We start from the raw sequence: 21,140 nt of genomic DNA, 5'->3' as shown, positions 1-21,140 counted from the left end.
TTGAACTGGCTTCTACGAATAAACGTCCCTGGTATTCAGTTGCCTGTGAGTGGAGTTCTGCACATGGCCTGTTAATATTGTGCTCCGAGCTCCGTAGTCCACTGACACAGCCACTGAATCCTGGCTTGATTGGTTTTACTCACTGTAACCTTACAACTTACTGCAAACAGCACGAGGGATGTTGTTGGAATGGATGTACAGAATGTGCAGTGGATTACCCAGAAACAAGGCTGCTCAATATATTGTTTGTTTGATTGTGTTTTATGTTTTGTATCGGGAACATCACTCTGCACTAACTGTGGTGAGATTCACTTTGTCTTTTGTTGTTGACATTTGCTTCCTTATATTTAAAAATTAATCAAAGCTAAGTAACAAAGCAAAGGCACAAATGTCCAATAGGATTCGATAAGAGGGAAATATCGGCAGCCCAGCGGACCCCACAATCAGGCAGGCCCGGAGAATATGGGCAGCACCGCAGCACAGTGGCTAGCACAGTTGGACTGGATTGGATTTGTTTATTGTCACGTGTACCGAGGGACAGTGAAAAGTATTTTTCCGCGAGCAGCTCAACAGATCATTAAATACATGAGAAGAAAAGGGAATAAAAGAAAATACATAATAGGGCAACACAACATATACAATGTAACTACATAAGCACCGGCATCGGATGAAGCATACAGGGTGTAGTGTTAATGAGCTCAGTCCATAAGAGGGTCAGTTGCTTCACAGCTCCAGGGTCCCAGGTTCGATTCCCGGCTTGGGTCACTGTCTGTGCGGAGTCTGCACGTCCTCCCTGTGTCTGCGTGGGTTTCCTCCGGATGCTCCGGTTTCCTCCCGTAGTCCAAAGATGTGCAGGTTAGGTGGATTGGCCATGATAAATTGCCCTTAGTGTCCAAAAAAGGTTGGGTGGGGTTCTGGGGTTACTGGGTTACGGGGATAGGGTGGAGGTGTGAGCTTAAGTAGGGTGCTCTTCCCAAAGGCCGGTGCAGACTTGATGGGCCAAATGGCCTCCTTCTGCACTTTAAATTCTATGATTCTATAATTCTATGATGAATATGGTGCCCAGCCTGTCACTAGGATGGGTCTCAATGACCCATCTGCAACCTGCTGCTGGTGTGGGGCGTGGGACACAAGCAGGGGACTGGACCAATCCCATTTTCTGCTGGAGCGAATGGCCCCCATCTGTGCTTTATGCTTCTATGATTCATACACTCAGACCCATTCTCTGCAAACAAAAGGAATATGTCCTGACCTTGCATCTTTTTTGAATTCACAGTGAGCTTGGGAGTCCCTGTTGTGTCCTCTATGACAGCGTCTCGGCCAATTAGAGTTAACTCGCCAACCAATCAGCTTCCTTTACTCCTTTCATATCAGTTGTTGTAATTGTTTGAAATTTGGCATTCTTGTGACCTGGTAAGTACAAGACAAAATGTAACATGTCCCTCTTTTCAGCAATACTCATTGTCTGCATGACCCAGTGACTGTGTCTGTGAAGTTTCACCTGGTGTTTTGTGCCACAGGTCATATTCCGTGCCTTATCTCCAGCCAACAGGATTGAAAACCCTTACAGCCCGCAGGCTCAGGACATCATGAAGCTCACCAACCTCCGACTCCACTTCCTGAAGCAGCAGGGCTGCCCCTGTCAGCATGTCCGGCTGATGGAGAAGCCCCGCAGATTTGCTCATTATGCAGTCTATGACTTGATTGTCCGAGGAAGCTGTTTTTGTAATGGGCACGCTGAGGAATGCCAGCCATTGGATGGGGCCAAGCAAGGAGAGAGGAACATGGAGACCATGGTGGGTGAATCCGAGTGCTGACCAGCCTCTCAGCAACGTATAGTGTGCAGGGATCAGTTGCAGTTCAGTGGGTAACTCTCACCTCTGGGTTCAGAGTGTTTTGGGTTCAAGACCCCGTCCAGACACTTGAACACACAATCCCAGGCTGACAGGTTCAGTGCAGTACTGAGGGAGTGCTGAACTGTTAGGTACCAGTTTTTAGGTGAAATGTTAAACCGGATGGTTTCTATGGATTCTAAAGCTCCATTTGGCCTCACAGATTCAGAGAGTTGTTATGGTGCAGAAGGAGCCATTCGGCCCATCCTGTCTGTCCCGACTCTCCAAACGAGCACTGTGCCTTAGTGCCGTTCCCCTGCCTTGTCCCCGGCACAGTGTTTCTATTCAAATAATCATCTAACGCCCTCCTGAACGCCTCGATTGAACCTGCCTCCACCCCACTCTCAGGCCGTGCATTCCACACCCCAACTACTCGCTGGGGAAAAGTTTTCTCCAACATCACATTCGCCTCTTTTGGAAATCACTTTAAATCTCTGCCCCTCTCATCCGTGATCCTTTGACGAACGGGAACAGTTTCTCCCCGTCCACTCTGTCCAGCCCCCTGATGATTTTTGAACATCTCTATCAAATCTCCTCTCAGCCTCCTTCTCTCCGAGGAGAACAGTCCCAACCTCGCCAATCTATCCTCGTCACTGAAATTTGTCATCCCCGGAACCATCCTTGTGAACCTCTTCCCCACTCTCTCCAATGTCTTCACATCCTTCCGATAGCGTGGAGCCCAGAACTGTGCCCAATATTCCAGCTGAGGGTTAACTAGCGTCTTGTATAAGTTCAGTATAACCTCCTCGCTCTTTTACTCTATGTTCCTATTAATAAACCCCAGAATGCTATTTGTTTTATTAATAATAATAATCTTTATTATTGTCACAAGTAAGCTTGCATTAACACTGCAATGAAGTGTGGTAGTCACCACTGTTGTATTGTACATACTGCATACGAGGGTATTACGGTAAGGCTCCTGTACTACAGGTACGGGGGTAGATCCCTGCCTGCTGGCTCCGCCCAGTAGGCGGAGTATAAATGTGTGTGCTCTCCGAACGGCAGCCATTTCAGCAGCAGCTGCAGGAGGCCACACATCTCTGCGTAATAAAGCCTCGATTACTCTCTACTCTCGTCTCGTTGTAATTGATCGTGCATCAATTTATTACGCAGAGAATTTACAATGATGTATCTCCGCATCAAGCCGGATCGCCTGCAGCTGCACCCTCAAGCAGGCAACGGTAAAAAGGACTTTGCACATTGGCTAGCTTGCTTTGAAGCAAACATTGGATCTGCGACAGACCCACCCTCAGAGGCACAGAAGCTCCAGATCCTTTACACGTGGCTGAGCTCCGATATCTTCCCCTCATCCAGGACGCGCCGACCTACGCTGAGGCCATGGCGCTACTGAAGGAGAATTACGCTCAGCAGACCAACAAGATCTACATCAGGCACCTCCTGTCCACGCGGCACCAACTTCCCGGTGAGTCTGTGGAAGATTTCTGGCGTGCCCTGCTCGCCCTGGTGAGAGACTGCGATTGTGAGGTCGTTTCGGCCGCTGAACATTCTGACCTGCTACTTAGAGACGCTTTTGTTACGGGCATAGGGTCGGCCTACATCCGCCAGCGCCTCTTAGAAGTGGCCACCCTCATCCTCGCGGCGACCAAGAAACTAGCGCTCTCGCTCACAGTCGCCTCACGCAACGTCCAGGCGTATGCCCCCGACCGCACGGCCCACCCCCCCTGTGCATCGTGGACCCCGCCAGCGAACACCCCACCGTGGACCCCATCAGCGACCGCCCCCAGCCAATCCCAGGCCTGCGCCGCGCGGCAGCCAACCAACCCCGGGGGACCCAAGTGCTACTTCTGCGGACACGCAAAACACCCCCGGCAGCGCTGCCCGGCGCGGAGCACGCTCTGCAAGGCCTGCGGGAAGAAAGGACATTTCGCTGCAGTGTGCCAGGCCCGCTCGGTCGCCGCTATTGTCCCGGCACCCCCCATGTGCGACCCGCGGGCGCCGCCATCTTCCTCGCCTCAGACCACGTACGGCCCATGGGCGCCGCCATCTTACTCCCCTCACAACATGTGCGGCCCGTGGGCGCCGCCATCTTACCCGCCTCAGGAACCCTGCTCGTCAGACACCTCATCGGGCCGCTCATCACCTGCAACCGCCGCCGACCAGCCGCGTCTCGCCTCCATCACGGTTGACCAGTCCGGACCGCACAACCTCGCGACCGCGTCGACAACAGTGAAGGTCGACGGGCACGAGATATCCTGCCTTCTGGACTCCGGGAGCACTGAGAGCTTCATCCACCCTGATCTGGTAAGGCACTGCTCCCTCGCGGTACACCCCACTAACCAAAGAATCTCCCTGGCCTCCGGATCCCACTCCGTGGCGATCCGGGGGTACTACACCACCACCCTCACCATCCAGGGCGTAGAGTTCAGCGGCTTCCGGCTCTACGTCCTCCCCAACCTCTGCGCTGCCTTGCTACTCGGCCTGGACTTCCAGTGCAACCTCCAGAGCCTAACATTGAAATTTGGCGGGCCCCTACCACCTCTTACTGTATGCGGCCTCGCGACCCTTAAGGTCGACCCACCTTCCCTGTTTGTGAACCTCACCCCGGATTGCAAACCCGTCGCCACTAGGAGCAGATGGTACAGTTCCCAGGACAGGACCTTCATCAGGTCTGAGGTCCAGCGGCTGCTGCGGAAGGTATTATCGAGGCCAGCAACAGCCCCTGTAGAGCCCAAGTGGACGTGGTGAGAACTGGGAAGAAACACAGGATGGTCGTTGACTACAGTCAGACCATCAATCGGTAAACGCAGCTCGCGCGTACCCCCTCCCACGCATATCTGATATGGTCAATCAGATTGCACAGTACCGGGTCTTCTCGACAGTGGACCTGAAATCTGCCTACCACCAGCTCCCCATGCACAAGGCAGACCGCCCGTACACCGTGTTTGAAGCGGACGGCCGCCTTTACCACTTCCTTAGGGTTCCCTTTGGCGTCACTAACGGGGTCTCGGTCTTCCAACGGGAGATGGACCAAATGGTTGACCGGTACAGACTACGGGCCACTTTCCCGCACCTGGATAACGTCACCATCTGTGGCCACGACCAGCAGGACCATGACGCTAACCTTTCCAAATTCCTCCACACCGCCAAACTCCTCAACCTAACCTACAACAAGGAGAAGTGTGTGTTCAGCACAAACCGATTAGCCATCCTCAGCTATGTGGTTCAGAACGGAGTTCTAGGGCCCGACCCCCTCAACTAGGCAGGCAGGCCCGTGGCATTCTTTTCCCGCACCCTCCATGCCTCCGAAATCCGGCACTCCTCTGTCGAAAAGGAGGCCCAAGTGATCGTTGAAGCTGTGCGGCATTGGAGGCATTATCTGGCCGGCAGGAGATTCACTCTCCTCACTGACCAATGGTCGGTTGCTTTCATGATTAACAACACACAGCGGGGTAAGATCAAAAATGACAAGATCTTGAGGTGGAGGATCGAGCTCTTACGAGATTTTGTATCGGCCCGGTAAGCTCAACGAGCCCCCGATGCCCTATCCCGAGGTACATGTGCCAGTGCACAAGTGGACCGACTCTGGACCCTGCACGACGATCTCTGTCACCCAGGGGTCACCCGCTTTTATCACTTCATTAAGGCCTGCAACCTGCCCTACTCCATCGAGGAAGTCAGGGCTGTCACCAGAGACTGCCAGGTCTGCGCGGAGTGTAAACCGCACTTCTACCGGCCAGACCGTGCGTGCCTGGTGAAGGCCTCCCGCCCCTTTAAACGCCTCAGTGTGGACTTCAAAGGGAAATTACTAGAGAGAATTCTTCGAGACAGGATCTACTCCCATTTGGAAGCAAATGGACGTATTAGTGAGAGGCAGCACGGTTTTGTGAAGGGGAGGTCATGTCTCACTAACTTGATAGAGTTTTTCGAGGAGGTCACTAAGATGATTGATGCAGGTAGGGCAGTAGATGTTGTCTACATGGACTTCAGTAAGGCCTTTGACAAGGTCCCTCATGGTAGACTAGTACAAAAGGTGAAGTCACACGGGATCAGGGGTGAACTGGCAAGGTGGATACAGAACTGGCTAGGCCATAAAAGGCAGAGGGTAGCAATGGAGGGATGCTTTTCTAATTGGAGGGCTGTGACCAGTGGTGTTCCACAGGGATCAGTGCTGGGACCTTTGCTCTTTGTAGTATATATAAATGATTTGGAGGAAAATGTAACTGGTCTGATTAGTAAGTTTGCAGACGACACAAAGGTTGGTGGAATTGCGGATAGCGATGAGGACTGTCTGAGGATACAGCAGGATTTAGATTGTCTGGAGACTTGGGCGGAGAGATGGCAGATGGAGTTTAATCCGGACAAATGTGAGGTAATGCATTTTGGAAGGTCTAATGCAGGTAGGGAATATACGGTGAATGGTAGAACCCTCAAGAGTATTGAAAGTCAAAGAGATCTAGGAGTACAGGTCCACAGGTCATTGAAAGGGGCAACACAGGTGGAGAAGGTAGTCAAGAAGGCATACGGCATGCTTGCCTTCATTGGCCGGGGCATTGAGTATAAGAATTGGCAAGTCATGTTGCAGCTTATAGAACCTTAGTTAGGCCACACTTGGAGTATAGTGTTCAATTCTGGTCGCCACACTACCAGAAGGATGTGGAGGCTTTAGAGAGGGTGCAGAAGAGATTTACCAGAATGTTGCCTGGTATGGAGGGCATTAGCTATGAGGAGAGGTTGAATAAACTCGGTTTGTTCTCACTGGAACGAAGGAGGTTGAGGGGCGACCTGATAGAGGTATACAAAATTATGAGGGGCATAGACAGAGTGGATAGTCAGAGGCTTTTCCCCAGGGTAGAGGGGTCAATTACTAGGGGGCATAGGTTTAAGGTGAGAGGGGCAAGGTTTAGAGTAGATGTACGAGGCAAGTTTTTTACGCAGAGGGTAGTGGGTGCCTGGAACTCACTACCGGAGGAGGTAGTGGAAGCAGGGACGATAGGGACATTTAAGGGGCATCTTGACAAATATATGAATAGGATGGGAATAGAGGGATACGGACCCAGGAAGTGTAGAAGATTGTAGTTTAGTCGGGCAGTATGGTCGGCACGGGCTTGGAGGGCCGAAGGGCCTGTTCCTGTGCTGTACATTTCTTTGTTCTTTGTTCTTTGTTCTTTGTTCAAAGGACCCCTCCCCTCCACCGACCGCAACACGTACTTTCTTAATCTGGTCGACGAATATTCCAGATTCCCCTTCGCCATCCCATGCCCCGATATTACGTCTGCCACCGTCATCAAGACCCTCAACACCATCTTCGCTGTGTTCGGTTTCCCCGCCTACGTCCACAGCGACCGGGGATCCTCATTTATGAGCGATGAGCTGCGCCAGAACCTGCTCAGCAAGGGCATTGCCTCGAGCAGGACGACCAGCTACAACCCCCGGGGAAACGGGCAGGTGGAGCGGGAGAATGGGACGGTCTGGAAGGCCGTCCAGCTGGCCCTATGGTCCAGAAATCTCCCGGCCTTCCGCTGGCAGGAGGTCCTCCCCAACTCCCTTCACTCCATTTGGTCGCTCCTGGGCACCGCGACAAACAAAACCGCCCATGAACGTCTCTTTGCCTTCCCCAGGAAGTCCACCTCCAGGGTTTCGCTCCCAACGTGGCTGGCAGCTCCAAGACCCGTTCTCCTCCGCAGGCCCGTGCGGCTCCACAAGGCGGACGGACCCCTTGGTTGAGAGAGTACAGCTACTCCACGCAAACCCGCAGTACGCCTACGTAGCGTACCCCTACGGCCGCCAAGACAGTCTCCCTCAGGGACCTGGCGCCAGCTGGGTCCCCACACGAAAATGAAAAAATGAAAATGAAATGAAAATCGTTTATTGTCACAAGTAGGCTTCAATGAAGTTACTGTGAAAAGCCCCTAGTCGCCACATTCCGGCGCCTGTTCGGGGAGGCTGGTACGGGAATTGAACCGTGCTGCTGGCCTGCCTTGGTCTGCTTTAAAAGCCAGCGATTTAGCCCAGTGTGCTAAACCACCCCCCCCCCCCTCTGCCCCGGCGCCACCCTCCCTGCCCCCAGCGCATTCCACCACAGCCCCCACTCCAGGATGATCCGTCCTCCCCTTGGTCCCACCCGGGGATGAAGGTGAGGTCAACACGCTTCCGGAGTCACCGACGACCGAACCGACGCCTGAGTCGCCACTAGCACTGCGGCGCTCGCAACGACGGATCAAGGCGCCCGATCGTCTAAATTTGTAACCTCTTTCTTAAATTTTAAACAACCTGTATGTAAATAGTTTTCCACCACCCCCGCTGGCCTCTTTTTTAACAGGGGGTGAATGTGGTAGTCACCACTGTTGTATTGTATATACTGCAGACGAGGATATTACGGTAAGGCCCCTGTACTACAGGTACGGGGGTAGATCCCTGCCTGCTGGCTCCGCCCAGTAGGCGGAGTATAAATGTGTGTGCACACCGAGCTGCAGCCATTTCGTAAGCTGCTGTAGGAGGCCACACATCTCTGCTTAATAAAGCCTCGATTACATTCTACTCTCGTCTCATCGTAATTGATAGTGCATCATGAAGTTACTGTGAAAAGCCCCTAGTCGCCATACTCCCGGCGCCTGGGTACACAGAGAGAGAATTCAGAATGTTCAATTCACCTAATAGCACGTCTTTCGGGATTTGTGGGAGGAAACCGGAGCACCCGGAGGAAACTCACGCAGACACGGGGAGAACGTGCAGATTCCACACAGACAGTGACCGAACGAACGAGAAAATGCTGGAAAATCTCAGCAGGTCTGGCAGCATCTGGAGGGAGAGAAAAGAGCTAACGTTTCGAGTCCGATGACTCTTTGTCAAAGCTTTCTATGATCATCCATGTATGGACACTGCACAGTGAGAAAAGGCAGCAAACAGACAGAATTCTCCACAGGGCAGACGCCCACTGACTCACACCTGGGAAATACCCATGTGTGCTGTATTTAAGGGAGAATGGGATAGATTGAGATGTTGATATGGCGAGATAAGATCTGGGCGAGGAAAGACATTGCAGAAACACAAAGCTAATTAAAAAGATCCTGACATTGCTAAGTTGCAGGTTTAAATTTCTGTGGTGACAAATTGTTGGGGAATCTGTGAGGAGGTTCATTTGAGCATCCATTTCCTCAAGGTTAGTACTGGAGTGTTGCATGTCATCCAATCATTTATGGTCATTCCCAACGCACAGAATAATTCTTTCTCGCTGATTAGTTTAGAATAACAGCAAACGCCGCCGTTAAACTCACCATTGCTATCCAGGCACATTTGTGCCTTTGAGAAACATGAACATTGAACAGAATATGTTCGATTTCTCCTTCCAGGTCCACTCAGCTTTTCTCTCACTCTTCCTGTTGTTTAGGTTCACGGGAGGTGCGTCTGCAGGCACAATACAGCAGGCGACCATTGTGAGAGGTGCACGCCTCTCCACAACGACCAGCCATGGCAACCGGGGGATGGAATGACAGGGAAACCAAATCAATGTGCAAGTAAGAGACCTCAGCTCAGATTAACAATTTGTTATCAAACCTCAATTTCTCAAAAAAAACTGCTTCCTCCCGAAAAACTGTTCGGCCTGGTTGTCAGGGGCAAAAACACATCAAATGTGCAGTTGACCTGAGAGGGCACAAAGAGAGCGGGCAAGGTATTTGGAGTAGTGTAGAGGGAGCTTTACTCTGTACCTAAACCCGTGCTGTACCTGTCCTGGGAGTGTTTGATGGGGACAATGTAGAGGGAGCTTTACTCTGTATCTAACCCTGTGCTGTTCCTGTCCTGGGAGTGTTTGATGGGGACAGTGTAGAGGGAGCTTTACTGTGTATCTAACCCCGTGCTGTACCTGTCCTGGGAGTGTTTGACGGGGACAGTGTAGGGGGAGCTTTACTCTGTATCTAACCCCGTGCTGTACCTGTCCTGGGAGTGTTTGATGGGAACAGTGTAGAGGGAGCTTTACTCTGTATCTAACCTTGTGCTGTACCTGTCCTGGGAGTGTTTGATGGGGACAGTGTAGGGGGAGCTTTACTCTGTATCTAACCCCGTGCTGTAGCTCTCCTGGGAGTGTTTGATTTGGCCAGTGTTGAGGGAGCTTTACTGTGTATCTAACCCCGTGCTGTTCCTGTCCTGGGAGTGTTTGACGGGGACAGTGTTGAGGGAGCTTTACTGTGTATCTAACCTTGTGCTGTACCTGTCCTGGGAGTGTTTGATGGGGACAGTGTAGAGGGAGCTTTACTCTGTATCTAACCCCGTGCTGTACCTGTCCTGGGACTGTTTGATGGGGACAGTGTAGAGGGAGCTTTACTCTGTATCTAACCCCGTGCTGTACCTGACCTGGGAGTGTTTGATGGGGACAGTGTTGAGGGAGCTTTACTGTGTATCTAACCCCGTGCTGTACCTGTCCTGGGAGTGTTTGATGGGGACAGTGTAGAGGGAGCTTTACACTGCATCTCACCCCATGCTGTACCTGTCCTGGGAGTGTTGGATGGGGACAGTGTAGAGGGAGCTTTACTCTGTATCTAACCCCGTGCTGTACCTGTCCTCGGAGTGTTTAATGGGGACGGTGTAGAGGGAGCTTTACTCTGTATCTAACCCCATGATGTACCTGTCCTGGGAGTGTTTGATGGGGACAGTGAAGAGGGAGCTTTACACATCATCTAACCCCATGCAGTACCTGTCCTGGGAGTGTTGGATGGGGTCAGTGTAGAGGGAGCTTTACTCTGTATCTAACCCCGTGCTGTACCTGTCATCGGAGTGTTTGATGGGGACACTGTAGAGGGAACTTTACTCTGCATCTAAGCCCGTGCTGTACCTGTCCTGGGAGTGTGTGATGGCGACAGTGTAGAGGGAGCTTTACTCTGTATCTAACCTCGTGCTGTACCAGTACTGCGAGTGTTTGATGGGGACAGTGTAGAGGGAGCTTTAATCTGTATCTAACACCGTGCTGTACCTGTCCTGGGAGTGTTTAATTTGGCCAGTGTTGAGGGAGCTTTACTGTGTATCTAACCCCGTGCTGTTCCTGTCCTGGGAATGTTTGATGGGGACAGTGTAGAGTGAGCTTTACTCTGTATCTAACCCTGTGCTGTACCTGTCCTGGGAGTGTTTGATGGGGACAGTGTAGAGTGAGCTTTAAACTGTATCTAACCCTGTACTGTACCTGTCCTGGGAGTGTTTGATGGGGACAGTGTAGAGTGAGCTTTACTGTGTATCTAACCCCGTGCTGTACCTGTCCTGGGAGTGTTTGATGGGGACAGTGTAGAGGGAGCTTTACACTGCATCTCACCCCATGCTGTACCTGTCCTGGGAGTGTTGGATGGGGACAGTGTAGAGGGAGCTTTACTCTGTATCTAACCCCGTGCTGTACCTGTCCTCGGAGTGTTTAATGGGGACGGTGTAGAGGGAGCTTTACTCTGTATCTAACCCCATGATGTACCTGTCCTGGGAGTGTTTGATGGGGACAGTGAAGAGGGAGCTTTACACATCATCAAACCCCATGCAGTACCTGTCCTGGGAGTGTTGGATGGGGACAGTGTAGAGGGAGCTTTACTCTGTATCTAACCCCGTGCTGTACCTGTCATCGGAGTGTTTGATGGGGACACTGTAGAGGGAACTTTACTCTGTATCTAACCTCGTGCTGTACCAGTACTGCGAGTGTTTGATGGGGACAGTGTAGAGGGAGCTTTAATCTGTATCTAACCCCGTGCTGTACCTGTCCTGGGAGTGTGTGATGGCGACAGTGTAGAGGGAGCTTTACTCTGTATCTAACCTCGTGCTGTACCAGTACTGCGAGTGTTTGATGGGGACAGTGTAGAGGGAGCTTTACTCTGTATCTAACCCCGTGCTGTACCTGTCATCGGAGTGTTTGATGGGGACACTGTAGAGGGAACTTTACTCTGTATCTAACCCCGTGCTGTACCTGTCCTGGGAGTGTGTGATGGCGACAGTGTAGAGGGAGCTTTACTCTGTATCTAACCTCGTGCTGTACCAGTACTGCGAGTGTTTGATGGGGACAGTGTAGAGGGAGCTTTAATCTGTATCTAACACCGTGCTGTACCTGTCCTGGGAGTGTTTAATTTGGCCAGTGTTGAGGGAGCTTTACTGTGTATCTAACCCCGTGCTGTTCCTGTCCTGGGAATGTTTGATGGGGACAGTGTAGAGTGAGCTTTACCCTGTATCTAACCCTGTGCTGTACCTGTCCTGGGAGTGTTTGATGGGGACAGTGTAGAGGGAGCTTTACACTGCATCTCACCCCATGCTGTACCTGTCCTGGGAGTGTTGGATGGGGACAGTGTAGAGGGAGCTTTACTCTGTATCTAACCCCGTGCTGTACCTGTCCTCGGAGTGTTTAATGGGGACGGTGTAGAGGGAGCTTTACTCTGTATCTAACCCCATGATGTACCTGTCCTGGGAGTGTTTGATGGGGACAGTGAAGAGGGAGCTTTACACATCATCAAACACCATGCAGTACCTGTCCTGGGAGTGTTGGACGGGGACAGTGTAGAGGGAGCTTTACTCTGTATCTCACCCCGTGCTGTACCTGTCATCGGAGTGTTTGATGGGGACACTGTAGAGGGAACTTTACTCTGTATCTAACCTCGTGCTGTACCAGTACTGCGAGTGTTTGATGGGGACAGTGTAGAGGGAGCTTTAATCTGTATCTAACCCCGTGCTGTACCTGTCCTGGGAGTGTGTGATGGCGACAGTGTAGAGGGAGCTTTACTCTGTATCTAACCTCGTGCTGTACCAGTACTGCGAGTGTTTGATGGGGACAGTGTAGAGGGAGCTTTAATCTGTATCTAACACCGTGCTGTACCTGTCCTGGGAGTGTTTAATTTGGCCAGTGTTGAGGGAGCTTTACTGTGTATCTAACCCCGTGCTGTTCCTGTCCTGGGAATGTTTGATGGGGACAGTGTAGAGTGAGCTTTACTCTGTATCTAACCCTGTGCTGTACCTGTCCTGGGAGTGTTTGATGGGGACAGTGTAGAGTGAGCTTTAAACTGTATCTAACCCTGTACTGTACCTGTCCTGGGAGTGTTTGATGGGGACAGTGTAGAGTGAGCTTTACTCTGTATCTAACCCTGTGCTGTACCTGTCCTGGGAGTGTTTGATGGGGACAGTGTAGAGGGAGCTTTACTCTGTATCTAACCCCATGCTGTATAAGCCCTGGGAGTGTTTGATGGGGACAGTATAGAGGGCGCTTTACTCTGTATCTAACCCCGTGTTGTACCTGTCCTGGGAGTGTTTGATGGGGACAGTGTAGAGGGAGCTTTACTCTGTACCTAACCCCGTGCTGGACCTGTTCTGGGAGTGTTTGATGGGGACAGTGTAGAGAGACATTTACTCTGTATCTAACCCCGTGCTGTACCTGTCCTGGGAGTGTTTGATGGGGACAGTGTAGAGGGAGCTTTACTCTGTATCTAACCCCGTGCTGTACCTGTCCTGGGAGTGTTTGATGGGGGCAGTGGAGAGGGAGCTTTACTCTGTATCTAACCCCGTGCTGTACCTGTCCTGGGAGTGTTTGATGGGGACAGTGTAGAGGGAGCTTTACTCTGTATCTAACCCCGTGCTGTACCTGTCCTGGGGTTGTTTAATGGGGACAGTGTAGAGGGTGCTTTACTCTGTATCTAACCCCGTGCTGTACCTGTCCTGGGAGTGTTTGATGGGGACAGTGTAGAGGGAACTTTACTCTGTATCTAACCACGTGCTGTACCTGTCCTGGGAGTGTTTGATGGGGACAGTGTAGAGGGAGCTTTACTCTGTACCTAAACCCGTGCTGTAGCTGTTCTGGGAGTGTTTGATGGGGACAGTGTAGAGGGAGCTTTACTCTGTATCTAACCCCATGCTGTACCTGTCCTGGGAGTGTTTGATGGGGACAGTGTAGAGGGAGCTTTACTCTGTACTTAAACCCGTGCTGTAGCTGTCCTGGGAGTGTTTGATGGGGACAATGTAGAGGGAGCTTTACTCTGTATCTAACCCCGTGATGTACCTGTCCTGGGAGTGTTTGATGGGGACAGTGTAGAGGGAGCTTTACTCTGTATCTAACCCCGTGCTGTACCTGTCCTGGGGTTGTTTGATGGGGACAGTGTAGAGGGTGCTTTACTCTGTATCTAACCCCGTGCTGTACCTGTCCTGGGAGTGTTTGATGGGGACAGTGTAGAGGGAGCTTTACTCTGTGTCTAACCCCATGCTGTACCTGTCCTGGGAGTGATTGATGGGGACAGTGTAGAGGGAACTTTACTCTGTATCTAACCCTGTGCTGTACCTGTCCTGGGAGTGTGTGATGGGGACAGTGTAGAGGGAGCTTTACTCTGTATCTAACCCTGTGCTGTGCCTGTCCTGGGAGTGTTTGAGGGGGACAGTGTAGCGGAAGCTTTACTCTGTATCTAACCTCGTGCTGAATAAGCCCCGGGAGTGTTTGATGGGGACAGTGTAGAGGGAGCTTTACACTGCATCTAACCCCATGCTGTACCTGTCCTGGGAGTGTTGGATGGGGACAGTGTAGAGGGAGCTTTACTCTGTGTCTAACCCCGTGCTGTACCTGTCCTCGGAGTGTTTGATGGGGACACTGTAGAGGGAGCTTTAATCTGTATCTAACACCGTGCAGTACCTGTCCTGGGAGTGTTTGATTGGGCCAGTGTTGAGGGAGCTTTACTGTGTATCTAACCCCGTGCTGTTCCTGTCCTGGGAGTGTTTGATGGGGACAGTGTAGAGTGAGCTTTACTCTGTATCTAACCCTGTGCTGTACCTGTCCTGGGAGTGTTTGATGGGGACAGTGTAGTGTGAGCTTTAAACTGTATCTAACCCTGTACTGTACCTGTCTTGGGAGTGTTTGATGGGGACAGTGTAGAGTGAGCTTTACTCTGTATCTAACCCTGTGCTGTACCTGTCCTGGGAGTGTTTGATGGGGACAGTATAGAGGGAGCTTTACTCTGTATCTAACCCGTTCTGTACCTGTCCTGGGAGTGTTTGATGGGGACAGTGTAGAGGGAGCTTTACTCTGTACCTAACCCCGTGCTGTACCTGTCCTGGGAGTGTTTGATGGGGACAGTGTAGAGGGACATTTACTCTGTATCTAACCCCGTGCTGTACCTGTCCTGGGAGTGTTTGATGGGGACAGTGTAGAGGGTGCTTTACTCTGTATCTAACCCCGTGCTGTACCTGTCCTGGGAGTGTTTGATGGGGACAGTGTAGAGGGAGATTTACTCTGTATCTAACCCCGTGCTGTACCTGTCCTGGGAGTGTTTGATGGGGACAGTGTAGAGGGAGATTTACTCTGTATCTAACCCCGTGCTGTACCTGTCCTGGGAGTGTTTGATGGGGACAGTGTAGAGTGAGCTTTAAACTGTATCTAACCCTATACTGTACCTGTCCTGGGAGTGTTTGATGGGGACAGTGTAGAGTGAGCTTTAAACTGTATCTAACCCTGTACTGTACCTGTCCTGGGAGTGTTTGATGGGGACAGTGTAGAGTGAGCTTTACTGTGTATCTAACCCCGTGCTGTACCTGTCCTGGGAGTGTTTGATGGGGACAGTGTAGAGGGAGCTTTACACTGCATCTCACCCCATGCTGTACCTGTCCTGGGAGTGTTGGATGGGGACAGTGTAGAGGGAGCTTTACTCTGTATCTAACCCCGTGCTGTACCTGTCCTCGGAGTGTTTAATGGGGACGGTGTAGAGGGAGCTTTACTCTGTATCTAACCCCATGATGTACCTGTCCTGGGAGTGTTTGATGGGGACAGTGAAGAGGGAGCTTTACACATCATCAAACCCCATGCAGTACCTGTCCTGGGAGTGTTGGACGGGGACAGTGTAGAGGGAGCTTTACTCTGTATCTAACCCCGTGCTGTACCTGTCATCGGAGTGTTTGATGGGGACACTGTAGAGGGAACTTTACTCTGTATCTAACCTCGTGCTGTACCAGTACTGCGAGTGTTTGATGGGGACAGTGTAGAGGGAGCTTTAATCTGTATCTAACCCCGTGCTGTACCTGTCCTGGGAGTGTGTGATGGCGACAGTGTAGAGGGAGCTTTACTCTGTATCTAACCTCGTGCTGTACCAGTACTGCGAGTGTTTGATGGGGACAGTGTAGAGGGAGCTTTAATCTGTATCTAACACCGTGCTGTACCTGTCCTGGGAGTGTTTAATTTGGCCAGTGTTGAGGGAGCTTTACTGTGTATCTAACCCCGTGCTGTTCCTGTCCTGGGAATGTTTGATGGGGACAGTGTAGAGTGAGCTTTACTCTGTATCTAACCCTGTGCTGTACCTGTCCTGGGAGTGTTTGATGGGGACAGTGTAGAGTGAGCTTTAAACTGTATCTAACCCTGTACTGTACCTGTCCTGGGAGTGTTTGATGGGGACAGTGTAGAGTGAGCTTTACTCTGTATCTAACCCTGTGCTGTACCTGTCCTGGGAGTGTTTGATGGGGACAGTGTAGAGGGAGCTTTACTCTGTATCTAACCCCATGCTGTATAAGCCCTGGGAGTGTTTGATGGGGACAGTATAGAGGGCGCTTTACTCTGTATCTAACCCCGTGTTGTACCTGTCCTGGGAGTGTTTGATGGGGACAGTGTAGAGGGAGCTTTACTCTGTACCTAACCCCGTGCTGGACCTGTTCTGGGAGTGTTTGATGGGGACAGTGTAGAGAGACATTTACTCTGTATCTAACCCCGTGCTGTACCTGTCCTGGGAGTGTTTGATGGGGACAGTGTAGAGGGAGCTTTACTCTGTATCTAACCCCGTGCTGTACCTGTCCTGGGAGTGTTTGATGGGGGCAGTGGAGAGGGAGCTTTACTCTGTATCTAACCCCGTGCTGTACCTGTCCTGGGAGTGTTTGATGGGGACAGTGTAGAGGGAGCTTTACTCTGTATCTAACCCCGTGCTGTACCTGTCCTGGGGTTGTTTAATGGGGACAGTGTAGAGGGTGCTTTACTCTGTATCTAACCCCGTGCTGTACCTGTCCTGGGAGTGTTTGATGGGGACAGTGTAGAGGGAACTTTACTCTGTATCTAACCACGTGCTGTACCTGTCCTGGGAGTGTTTGATGGGGACAGTGTAGAGGGAGCTTTACTCTGTACCTAAACCCGTGCTGTAGCTGTTCTGGGAGTGTTTGATGGGGACAGTGTAGAGGGAGCTTTACTCTGTATCTAACCCCATGCTGTACCTGTCCTGGGAGTGTTTGATGGGGACAGTGTAGAGGGAGCTTTACTCTGTACCTAAACCCGTGCTGTAGCTGTCCTGGGAGTGTTTGATGGGGACAATGTAGAGGGAGCTTTACTCTGTATCTAACCCCGTGATGTACCTGTCCTGGGAGTGTTTGATGGGGACAGTGTAGAGGGAGCTTTACTCTGTATCTAACCCCGTGCTGTACCTGTCCTGGGGTTGTTTGATGGGGACAGTGTAGAGGGTGCTTTACTCTGTATCTAACCCCGTGCTGTACCTGTCCTGGGAGTGTTTGATGGGGACAGTGTAGAGGGAGCTTTACTCTGTGTCTATCCCCAAGCTGTACCTGTCCTGGGAGTGTTTGATGGGGACAGTGTAGAGGGAACTTTACTCTGTATCTAACCCTGTGCTGTACCTGTCCTGGGAGTGTGTGATGGGGACAGTGTAGAGGGAGCTTTACTCTGTATCTAACCCTGTGCTGTGCCTGTCCTGGGAGTGTTTGAGGGGGACAGTGTAGCGGAAGCTTTACTCTGTATCTAACCTCGTGCTGAATAAGCCCCGGGAGTGTTTGATGGGGACAGTGTAGAGGGAGCTTTACACTGCATCTAACCCCATGCTGTACCTGTCCTGGGAGTGTTGGATGGGGACAGTGTAGAGGGAGCTTTACTCTGTGTCTAACCCCGTGCTGTACCTGTCCTCGGAGTGTTTGATGGGGACACTGTAGAGGGAGCTTTAATCTGTATCTAACACCGTGCAGTACCTGTCCTGGGAGTGTTTGATTGGGCCAGTGTTGAGGGAGCTTTACTGTGTATCTAACCCCGTGCTGTTCCTGTCCTGGGAGTGTTTGATGGGGACAGTGTAGAGTGAGCTTTACTCTGTATCTAACCCTGTGCTGTACCTGTCCTGGGAGTGTTTGATGGGGACAGTGTAGTGTGAGCTTTAAACTGTATCTAACCCTGTACTGTACCTGTCTTGGGAGTGTTTGATGGGGACAGTGTAGAGTGAGCTTTACTCTGTATCTAACCCTGTGCTGTACCTGTCCTGGGAGTGTTTGATGGGGACAGTATAGAGGGAGCTTTACTCTGTATCTAACCCGTTCTGTACCTGTCCTGGGAGTGTTTGATGGGGACAGTGTAGAGGGAGCTTTACTCTGTACCTAACCCCGTGCTGTACCTGTCCTGGGAGTGTTTGATGGGGACAGTGTAGAGGGACATTTACTCTGTATCTAACCCCGTGCTGTACCTGTCCTGGGAGTGTTTGATGGGGACAGTGTAGAGGGTGCTTTACTCTGTATCTAACCCCGTGCTGTACCTGTCCTGGGAGTGTTTGATGGGGACAGTGTAGAGGGAGATTTACTCTGTATCTAACCCCGTGCTGTACCTGTCCTGGGAGTGTTTGATGGGGACAGTGTAGAGGGAGATTTACTCTGTATCTAACCCCGTGCTGTACCTGTCCTGGGAGTGTTTGATGGGGACAGTGTAGAGTGAGCTTTAAACTGTATCTCACCCTATACTGTACCTGTCCTGGGAGTGTTTGATGGGGATAGTGTAGAGTGAGCTTTACTCTGTATCTAACCCTGTGCTGTATCTGTCCTGGGAGTGTTTGATGGGGACAGTGTAGAGGGAGCTTTAATCTGTATCTAACCGCATGCTGTATAAGCCCTGGGAGTGTTTGATGGGGACAGTATAGAGGGAGCTTTACTCTGTACCTAACCCCGTGCTGTACCTGTCCTGGGAGTGTTTGATGGGGACAGTGTCGAGGGACATTTACTCTGTATCTAACCCCGTGCTGTACCTGTCCTGGGAGTGTTTGATGGGGACAGTGTAGAGGGTGCTTTACTCTGTATCTAACCCCGTGCTGTCCCTGTCCTGGGAGTGTTTGATGGGGACAGTGTAGAGGGAGATTTACTCTGTATCTAACCCCGTGCTGTACCTGTCCTGGGAGTGTTTGATGGGGACAATGTAGAGGGAGCTTTACTCTGTATCTAACCCCGTGCTGTAACTGTCCTGGGAGTGTTTGATGGGGACAGTGTAGAGGGAGATTTACTCTGTATCTAACCCCGTGCTGTACCTGTCCTGGGAATGTTTGATGGGGACAGTGTAGAGGGAGCTTTACTCTGTATCTAACCCCGTGCTGTCACTGTCCTGGGTGTGTTTGGTGGGGACAGTGTAGAGGGAGCTTTACTCTGTATCTAACCCCGTGCTGTACCTGTCCTGGGAGTGTTTGATGGGGACAGTGGAGAGGGAGCTTTACTCTGTATCTAAAACCGTGCTGTACCTGTCCTGGGAGTGTTTGATGGGGACAGTGCAGAGGGAGCTTTACTCTGTATCTAACCCCGTGCTGTCACTGTCCTGGGAGTGTTTGATGGGGACAGTGTAGAGGGAGCTTTACTCTGTATCTAACCCCGTGCTGTACCTGTCCTGGGAGTGTTTGATGGGGACAGTGTAGAGGGAGCTTTACTCTGTATCTAACCCCGTGCTGTACCTGGCCTGGGAGTGTTTGTTGGGGACAGTGTAGAGGGAGTTTTAATCTGTATCTAACCCACTAATATGAGGGTACGGAACATCAATGATCACCTGTTCTCAAACTATAAGTAACCGTAGACCCCGATTATGGAGATGTCAGTTTGTCCCATGTGAAGATCAGTGAGTGGGCTAACCACCTTCTCCTTGAGGTCAAACCCCCCTGTGGCCTGGGGTAGCACACAGTAGATCTCCTTGGAAGGAGAAAGATCTGCCGGGGTTCTCTGGTGTGATTGGCATGTCAGCCATGTTTCAAAGAAGTTGTGCTGATTGAGTAGGAGGGTGAATGAAGTCAGCTGCGATGGTCTTCATGGTGGAATAACCTGGCTGTGTCTTCCCACATTGCCCCTTGGGCTGGGGACCAGACCAGTCACCGATACCCCGGTCAATTGAGTCAGTTACCTCAGGGGATGTGGCTTCAAGACTTGGGGAGGTTTCCACGTTCGGAGAGGGATGGTTAATGAGACTGTATTCCTGCACTGACAGAATGCCAATGCCATGACCACGCAGAGAGCTGTCACTTCGACTCGAAGGTCTGGCTGGCATCCGGCAAGCGGAGCGGAGGAATCTGCCACTCCTGCCAGCACCACACAAAGGGCCGGCATTGCCAACGGTGCCAACCTGGTTATTACAGAGATCGCAAGAAGTCGTTATCAGCACGGGATGTCTGCAAACGTGAGTACTTTGTCAGATGGCCGGAGAATGTTTGATCCACAGACAGCTGTAACTCAACGCTGGTCAGCAACGTCTCATGTTTGTGAGGCTGTGGGTTCAAATCCCACTCCAGACACTTGAGTAAAAACTCGAAGCTGACACATTCATTCCAATACTGAGGGAGTGCTGCGCTGTCAGAGGGTCAGTACTGAGGGAGTGCCGCACTGTCAGAGGGTCAGTACTGAGGGAGTGCCGCACTGTCAGAGGGTCAGTACTGAGGGAGTGCCGCACTGTCAGAGGGTCAGTACTGAGGGAGTGCCGCACTGTCAGAGGGTCAGTACTGAGGGAGTGCTGCACTGTCAGAGGGTCAGTACTGAGGGAGTGCTGCACTGTCAGAGGGTCAGTACTGAGGGAGTGCCGCACTGTCAGAGGGTCAGTACTGAGGGAGTGCTGCACTGTCAGAGGGTCAGTCCTGAGGGAATGCTGTGCTGCACTGTCAGAGGGCAGTACTGAGGGAGTGCCGCAATGTCAGAGGGTCAGTACTGAGGGAGTGCCGCACTGTCAGAGGGTCAGTACTGAGGGAGTGCCGCACTGTCAGAGGGTCAGTACTGAGGGAGTGCGGGACTGTCAGAGGGTCAGTACTGAGGGAATGCCGCACTGTCAGAGGATCAGTACTGAGAGAGTGCTGCACTGTCAGAGGGTCAGTACTGAGGGAGTGCCGCACTGTCAGAGGGTCAGTACTGAGAGAGTGCTGCACTGTCAGAGGGTCAGTACTGAGGGAGTGCCGCACTGTCAGAGGGTCAGTACTGAGGGAGTGCCGCACTGTCAGAGGGTCAGTACTGAGGGAGTGCTGCACTGTCAGAGGGTCAGTACTGAGGGAGCGCCGCACTGTCAGAGGGTCAGTACTGAGGGAGTGCCGCACTGTCAGAGGGTCAGTA

The 21,140-nt window shown here is 51.6% G+C and overlaps 1 protein-coding gene across 2 annotated transcripts in view; it reads left to right on the top strand.

Moving 5' to 3' along the window:
- Positions 1 to 21,140, top strand: part of LOC140388636 (netrin-4-like) — a 77,934-nt gene that overhangs the window by 25,641 nt on the left and 31,153 nt on the right. For both annotated transcript variants that reach the window (XM_072473092.1, XM_072473091.1), the window contains exons 3-5: positions 1,521 to 1,796; positions 9,241 to 9,367; positions 20,035 to 20,223. In XM_072473092.1, the coding sequence (XP_072329193.1) occupies positions 1,521 to 1,796; positions 9,241 to 9,367; positions 20,035 to 20,223 (592 nt within the window). The remainder of the gene's footprint in view (positions 1 to 1,520; positions 1,797 to 9,240; positions 9,368 to 20,034; positions 20,224 to 21,140) is intronic.

Source organism: Scyliorhinus torazame, chromosome 13, assembly GCF_047496885.1.
Source record: "Scyliorhinus torazame isolate Kashiwa2021f chromosome 13, sScyTor2.1, whole genome shotgun sequence".
NCBI classification, from domain to species: Eukaryota; Metazoa; Chordata; class Chondrichthyes; order Carcharhiniformes; family Scyliorhinidae; genus Scyliorhinus; species Scyliorhinus torazame.
This window is presented reverse-complemented; position numbering and strand designations above follow the sequence as displayed.